Here is an 8,203-nt window from a genome sequence, read left to right as displayed (position 1 = left end):
CCGCTGCGTACTTGTCCATTAAAGAGTTGAAGGACGTTCTCCTTTGACGAGTGTAACTCTGAATGTTTCTTTTTTTATTTCTTCAAATAATTTTATTGAAGGTTACAAAAATACATGTTTCACCAGCAACATGACATGCTATAGAGTGCAAAACGTGGCTTAGAGTGACGAGTTAAAGTGCATGTGTAAAGTGCAAAGGAACAGACTTGAATTTGCAAAGAGTTTAAAGTGCCAGAGTTAAAGTGCATGTGCTAAAGTGCTAAGAGGTTTTAAGTGCTAAGAGTTAAGTTGCAGAGAGTTTACAGTGCTAAGAGTTTAAAGGGCTAGAGTTAAGAGTTAAAGTGCTAAGGTGTTAAAGTGCTACGAGTTTACAAGTGCAAAGAGTTTAAAGGCAGTGCTAAAGTGCAAAGAGTTTAAAGTGCAAAGAGTTTAAAGTGCATGTGCTAAAGTGCAAAGAGTTTAAAGTGCAAAGAGTTTAAAGTGCAAAGAGTTTAAAGTGCAAAGAGTTTAAAGTGCAAAGAGTTTAAAGTGCATGTGCTAAAGTGCAAAGAGTTTAAAGTGCATGTGCTAAAGTGCAAAGAGTTTAAAGTGCATGTGCTAAAGTGCAAAGAGTTTAAAGTGCAAAGAGTTTAAAGTGCAAAGAGTTTAAAGTGCATATTAAAGTGCAAAGAGTTTAAAGTGCATGTGCTAAAGTGCAAAGAGTTTAAAGTGCATGTGCTAAAGTGCAAAGAGTTTAAAGTGCAAAGAGTTTAAAGTGCAAAGAGTTTAAAGTGCAAAGAGTGTTAAAGTGAGGCTAAAGAAAGTTAACGGCATGTGCTAAAGTGCAAAAGAGTTAAAGTGCATGTGTAAAGGGCAAAGAGTAAAGTGCAAAGAGTTAAAGTGCAAGAGTTAAAAGTGCATGTGCTAAAGTGCAAAGAGTTTAAAGTGCATGTGCTAAAGTGCAAAGAGTTTAAAGTGCAAAGAGTTTAAAGTGCAAAGAGTTTAAAGTGCAAAGAGTTTAAAGTGCAAAGAGTTTAAAGTGCAAAGAGTTTAAAGTGCAAAGCATTACAAATGAAGTATGTCCTAAGGTAGGAGCTGATTTTAGTCCAGAGCTTTTCTTCTTCTCAGCTCAGTGAGGATTTCTTTATGGTTATGAGAGTCTATGTTTCCACACCCAGACCTTCTAACTGTTCCACGTCCACCGGCCGACGCCAGCTGTCCACCACAGAGCGAGAACCACGGCCAATCAGCAGCCAGGGAGCGGTCGGCGGGGCGTCTGCCCCCCCTGGGGAGCCTGCAGGCGGTCCGACGGTGCACTACTACTGGGGGGTTCCCTTCTGTCCACGAGGCCTGGACCCAGACAAATACACACAGGTGAAGATTTGGTCATCTTATTGTATTTATTGAAATCTTATTCCGTTATAAACAGAGACGGCAAAAGTACTCAAGTAGAAGTACAGATACTTGTGTTAAGTCAGACTCTACGACACCTGCACTACCTGATAATGTTGTAGTTCCTGCTCCTGTTTTTCATTTAATCCACACTCTCTCTCTGTATATCTTTATCTGCATTTATATTTCCATTACAAGTCCTTACTTTTTCAATAGTATTAATGGTCACAGGTGAATATAACTTATATTAAGGTTACCTGCTCTCGCATTATCACTTTAATTACATGTTCAATTTAATGCTAACGTCACTTACTTACACTGCAATGTTGTTTTTCTTGTACTATGTCTACTGCACTTTACTTTACAAAACCTTTATGTGACGCCACTTTACTTCAGTCTACCTTCTGCTCATTGGCTACTGTTTGCCTGATTTTCTTGTCTGTTTACCTGTTTGTTTGTTTTGCTTTATTGTAAAAAAAATGCTGCTGTAACAAGGGAATTTCCCCGTCGTGGGATGAATAAAGAATCATCTAATCTAATCTAATCCAATCTAATCTAAGAAATACTCTGGTAAAAGTGGAAGTGCTGATTTAACGTCTTTACTCAAGTAAAAGTAACAGGCTCGGAAGTTTACTTTCCCTCCGTCCGTCCCTGCGTTCAGGTGATCCTGGCCCAGATGGAGGTCTACGAGAAGAGTCTGAAGCAGGCCCAGAGGGGTCTGCTGAGGAAGGCTGAGTGGGGGGACGCCGTCCTGCCGCAGCCCGAGGTACCCACATGACTCTGACAGGGGTCTGGAGTCTCTGGGGCCTTTATGGCTCGTTTGCTCATTAGCTTGAACTGTTGTAGCTGGAGTAGGTTGAACTAGATTTAACTACTGTATATATGCTTAGTATTAGTTAGTATATATACTTATACTTACTGTATATATTCTTAGTATTAGTTAGTATATATACTTACTGTATATATTCTTAGTATTAGTTAGTATATATACTTATTATTAGTTCGCTAGTTTTAACCATTTCAGAAGTTTAGAGTGGATTATATTTTATAAACTGATGTGTTTTTTTTAATTTAAGTAACTATATCAGTGAAGAAAACATAAGGAAGTATAATGTACAGTAAAATGAATGAGTGAATGGAGTAGCAGTATAAAGTGCAAGTACATTAAATTGGTTCTTAAGTAGTGGAGCAAATGTACTTAGTTACTCTTGTTGTTGCCTCACCAGCAGCCAATGAAGAGAAGTCTGATTATCGCAGCGGACAAAGTGGGAACTCATAGCAACTTGATTCTTTTTGAAATCTTAAACATCTTCACAATCACAACAAGATTGTGCAATGTTAGACGTAGACGTGTCTTTATTGATCCCCCGCGAGGAAATTGAAAGTTCCAGCAGCGGTTTCTTTAGCAAGAAAAAAGAAATAAAAAAAGACAGTAGAAAGACAACAAAATAACAATAGTAACAACAATAAGAACATTCGTCAAATGAACAAAGAAAAGACCATAAATTATTATTATTAAAGTGTCAGTGTTGAGTCCAGTGTTGAAGTGATAAAGTGACCAGGTGGGAATTTAAGTCCAGGTGTGCGTGTATAATAATGTAATAATCCCATTTAACCTATCATAGAAGGTGAAATATTTGCGTATGTATGTAGTTCCTCCCTGCTGTGAGCATAATGAGCAAAATATTAGCATAATATTAGCATAATATTAGCATAAACCGATCTGTTGTAGCAGGAAGGAAATTCATTCCCTTACCAAGCATTATCCATTTACTTCCTAGAAATCCCCTTCACCTGAGTCGCCTGCTGAATCGCCTCCACAGTTTGTTCCTCGAAGGTAAAACCTGCGACCTTCTTCTCCTGTGGACTTGGTCTTGTTGGCGTCCTGTGAGACTTCATGGTCCCACAGGATCAAACACAGACACATAGAGTAAGAAAGGGATGTTGCTCTTCAGGCTCAAGCCCACAAGGTTTGTGCTAAACCCTTCGTGTCCCGGGGACTTATTTAGTTTATTTAAAGAGTTCAAGTGCAGGATGGGTCCTGGGATCCTGGAGGACCAGGCCAGGATAGTAGAAAAATAGAATTGGACGCAGGAGTGTCTAGGGGACCCAAAGGACAAGATGATGGTAGTGGGAAACATGTTAGACTGCAGGATGGGTCTCAGGACCCCGGAGGACCAGGCCACAGTAGCAGAAAAATACCATTGAATGCAGGAGGGTCTCTTGGACCCGGAGGTTGAGATGAGGGGCAGTGGGAACGCGGTCCACTGCAGGATGGGTCTCAGGACCCCGGAGGACCAGGCCAGGATAATAGAAAAATAGAATTGGACACAGGAGGGTCTCTGGGACCCGAAGGACCAGAAGATGGTAGTGGGAAACGTGTTAGACATCAAAATAGTTGCCAATCTAGCTTATGTTGCATCGTATTATCTCTTTACACAAATTAGATTAAATGAGATTTCTCAGTATTTTATTTTTCTGTTCCATTTAAACATGTATTCTGTCTTGATGTGTGCGGTTTATCTAAATACATTTTCAGGCGCGGCCTCAGACTGAGAGGCAAAACACTGTGTGAAGCAGCTGAGTCTCCTCCAGTTGAGGCAAAGGATGATGAAGAAGACCAAAAGGAGGAAGAGGAGGAAAGAGAGAGCAAAGAAGAAGAGACGAATGAGGAGAGGGAAGAAGAAGGACAGGATTTGGATGACTGTGAGGTTTGTCCAGGTACTGAAGCTCCACATTTTCTTTGGAATTACTATCATTGTTAATACTATTATTATTGAGGTCATTGCATAGACTGTTAATATTAATTAACACGTCTGGTTTGGCAAAATGCTGCAATTCTATCTGAAGTCCAGCAGGGGGCGACACACTCAGTTCCGTAGAAGTCTGTGAGAAAGTGACCCACTTGATTTATTGAGTTTCTGGTCTCAATCGCTAGTTTTAAGTCTTCTACAGCACAGAATTGTTGAATTGTATTGATTTTAAAATCAGGCGATAAAGCAGGGGGTGTTTTAGGGTGTGGTTGTGTCAAAAGCCGAGTTGGAGCGGATCATCAGCTTTATCCTGGCTAGCTTGGCCTATTGGAACAGTCTTTTATTGCCTAAAAGAAGGATCTTTGGCGTCTCCAGACTGTCCAAATCCTGCTGCTAGGCTTTTAACCCACCACGAGTAAAAGGGCACATATACTCCCGTTTTAGCTTCACTTCATTGGTTACCAGTGTATTTAGAATGCACTTCAACATGTTGGTCCTAACTCTTAGAGCCCTACAAGGACAGGCCCCCCCATACATCTCTGACCTGATCCAGCTGCGTACATCCTCACGTAGTCTGAGACCAACAGGCCAGAGACTATTAGTTGCCCCCCTTACACATTTTAAAACCAGGGGGGACCGCTCATTTCAGGTTGTTGCACCGAGGTTGTGGAACGCTTTGCCTCCTTCCATGCGCTGCTTAGATTGTGTGGAAAACTTTAAAACTCAGTTGAAAACTCTGCTTTTTAAAGAGGCTTTTAACTAGATGGTAGGGTGGTTAGGCTGGTCTTATGTGGACGTGTTATTCTTTTGTTTTGTTTTTGTGATGCATTGTATTTATGAGAGTTGTTAATGCTTCCTTTTGTTGTGAAGCACTTTGTGATCTTCATCTGAGAAAAGTGCTATACAAATAAATCTTACTTACTTACTTGCCAGTGAAAGTGTGTAATGTAACGTAGAGTGTAAGGCCTCCTCCCTCACTCCTCCCTCTCGTCTAAAATCATCACATCCTCAACCAGATCTCATCAAATCAAAGGCAGATCTTCACAAATCAATGGGTGCTGTCCAATAATATAAAGTCTATGGGCCATTGTTGTCAAATGTATTTATGTTTTCTCAGCGCACCTTGTCCACATCTCCTTGAGTTTTCTGAATCTGGTTATTTCGCTTAAAACATTAAAATGTAAAGATAGTTTTGTGTATTCTAGGCAACCAGGAGCAGATCAGCAGGTGATTGCTGTATTAAGTTCTCCCTAGTTGAAGGAACAGCCTTCTTTTATGACAGTTTTCCCTTCACAATAAGTCTTTTTTTATGAAAAACAAAACTGGTCCAAGTGTGTTTTCTGGTTTGTCACCATAGAAACCCAACTGAGTGACGACGACAGGACGCAGGATCTGATGATGGCGACTGACGCTGGAGCAGAGGTGACTTTAAACACTCAATTTTTTAAATCTGCAGTCAGTGCTTCGGTGCAGTAGATGATGAAGGAAATTAGTTTAACGAGGTGGTCTTACGAGTGGACGGAAATCAGAGGGTGTCACATTCGCTTTGAATCCGTATTTAATCGTTTTAGCATGACTTTATTTCTGAATTTTGTTCTGTTACATCAGTGGTTTTCAAATATACTGTGACACTGGAGATAAAATAGCAAGCAGAAACGTAACTGAGAAGGGCCGAGTTTACCTGGCAGGTGTCTTTGATCTGCTGTCACACCTGTTTCAAGATAAGATCAACTTCTTTGATCCGGGACGGGAACACGTGTCACCACAGCGGGTAGAACCGTAGAAGAAATGTCAACTATTTCATCACTTGTTCCTATTTACATTTTCTCCTGTTTGGCTTTCAGTCTGAGCTGCCAGATGTCGAGATGATTCTCCAGAATGATTCTCCTGCTGAACAGGAGCTGCAGCCGGAGGAGGAGATGGAGGTGGACGGTAAGGTGGCCTGATAACAAACAGAACAGAAAGGAGGAGGAGGAGGAGGAGGAGGAGGAGGAGATGGAGGAGATGGAGGTGGACGGTAGGGTGGCCTGAATAGAACAGAACAGAAAGCTGTGTTGGTAGGAGGGACGTCCAGATCAGGTTTTTGACCCTCAATCAGATTTTTTAATTAATAAATATCTGCCAATAACAAGTCCTCATCCGACACTCACATACTAGAACTGTGTGTGTGTGTGTGTGTGTGTGTGTGTGTGTGTGTGTGTGTGTGTGTGTGTGTGTGTGGTGTGTGTGGTGTGCCGTGTGTGCTGTGCATATATATAAACATCAATAATATAAAAATTTATAGGGTGCCAAAGTGATACACTTGGTATCGTCAACCAGAGATCATTGAGTGCAGGCGACATCTAAGATCAACTGGCAGCGACTAGTGTTAGTGTTTCAGTTTTTATTAATTTTTTTTTTTTTGGGTGGGGGGGGGGTGCTTTCATTCAGATTAGAGCACTAGCCCCTCCAAATGTTTGTGCACATCCCTGGCGGTGATCACTACAAGCTGATGTCAATGATCGGGGTAAGGTAATCAGGGGAAATGGCGATCCGCGATCAGTTGAAAAAATGCCCAAATCAGCTCTGATCCAGTTCCGTGATCCGGATCGGGAACATCCCTAATTTGCATCTGTTCTGACACAAATTTCACCGCTGTGGTTGTGTGCTAGCTGGAGTTGTAGAAACGAACATCAGGAAATTATCTAAAATAACAAGTTTATGTGACTGTTTGCAGCCCCAGTGGACAGTAAGACGAAGGGAAACGTCCCCGTTAGCAGCAGCAATGTGAGAAAAGAGGTGGAGGAGGACGGCGAGGATCCAGATCTGGAGGAGATAGGGGATCGAGAGCTTAAGAGGTCCACGTCTCCTGAACTGGAACCAGCCGGGGTTCCTCAAAGCCCCCAAACCGAAGTGGACTGTCCCATCTGCCAGGGCTCCTTCCCGGTGACGGAGATCGAGAGACACGCTGCGTTCTGCGATGGGGAGGTCGTTGACGAGAGGAGGTCCCAGAAAAACTGCTCCCAAGGTGACGGAAACTTTCCTCTGTTTAACACTTTGGCCTCTGGTTATAAATTGCAAGGTTTGATTAGAGCATTGGTGGGAAGAGTTCTAGACTAGGGTGACCAGACGTCCTCGGTTTCCGGGGACAGTCCCCGGTTTTGCGGGACTGTAATCCCGGATATGGAATCTGCTCCCGCAGAAAGCTCCGACCAGGTTACTACTCCGAATGACGACAGACCGATATTGGGAATAAATCTAAAGCCAAGAAAAACCTCTTTGACCACAACAGCGAATGCCTGAGAGTCGACCCTCCAGACAAGCTCAGAGATGTTCGTAGAAAGCCTCAGGTGTGTTTAACGGATGGCTTAAAATCATGTCTGATTATAAATGGAGTCTGCAGTGCGAAGTTTAGCCAACGCAATTTTCATGATTTTAAAAAGGATCCTAACGCTGTACCGATAAGGTCGACCTCCTGAGAAATCCTTGCCATCGAGGGTGGCTACTGTGGGACCGCGGAAACAGCCTCTAGGTCTAGTGTCCCCGCATTTTAAGTTTACAAAAATCCAAAACCTTGACGTGTTCACCTTGGCCAGGCCTTAAATCCGCTTCTGAGCTGAAAATGTCCCCGGATTTTGTCTGAGAAATCTGGTCCCCTTCGTTTTAGTCAAACAACCAAAATTAACATTAGCATGTTTCTTTTTTCTATCTGATACACATAAACAGAGACGAATCTGTAAAACTCTCTGCTATCTGCCTTATGCACATAAGGCACTTGGACTTAAACTTTTAATGTGGTGTTTATTTCCCCATCTGATCTGATCTGATCCTGGATTTTAAATTGATGTCGTCTTTGTTGTCATGTACTGCAGCAAAATGAATCGCCCCTCGGGGAAAAATAAAGATCTTGAACTTGACATTTATACATACGGTATTTGCCCAAAACAGGACTTTCATCGCAGTTTAAAGTGGCTGTTAACTGTCCTGTTATGATATATATGTTGTGTGTGATGTCTGTAAGATACTGGGAGAGTTGGGTATTGAATTCCCCCTTGAGGATCGGTATCTATCTATCTATCTATCTATCTATCTATCTATCT

General features: G+C 42.0%; 1 protein-coding gene across 1 annotated transcript in view; it reads left to right on the top strand.

The window, feature by feature from the left end:
- Window positions 1-8,203, top strand: part of uimc1 (ubiquitin interaction motif containing 1) — a gene marked incomplete in the record, with an annotated part of 98,508 nt that overhangs the window by 76,675 nt on the left and 13,630 nt on the right. Inside the window, 7 exon segments of the mRNA XM_032511640.1 lie at window positions 1,158-1,353; window positions 2,033-2,137; window positions 3,153-3,208; window positions 3,911-4,092; window positions 5,482-5,546; window positions 5,969-6,056; window positions 6,841-7,131. Of these exon segments, the coding sequence (XP_032367531.1) occupies window positions 1,158-1,353; window positions 2,033-2,137; window positions 3,153-3,208; window positions 3,911-4,092; window positions 5,482-5,546; window positions 5,969-6,056; window positions 6,841-7,131 (983 nt within the window).

The sequence above is a fragment of the Etheostoma spectabile genome, unplaced genomic scaffold (genome assembly GCF_008692095.1).
Source record: "Etheostoma spectabile isolate EspeVRDwgs_2016 unplaced genomic scaffold, UIUC_Espe_1.0 scaffold405, whole genome shotgun sequence".
Lineage (NCBI taxonomy): Eukaryota > Metazoa > Chordata > Actinopteri > Perciformes > Percidae > Etheostoma > Etheostoma spectabile.
This window is presented reverse-complemented; position numbering and strand designations above follow the sequence as displayed.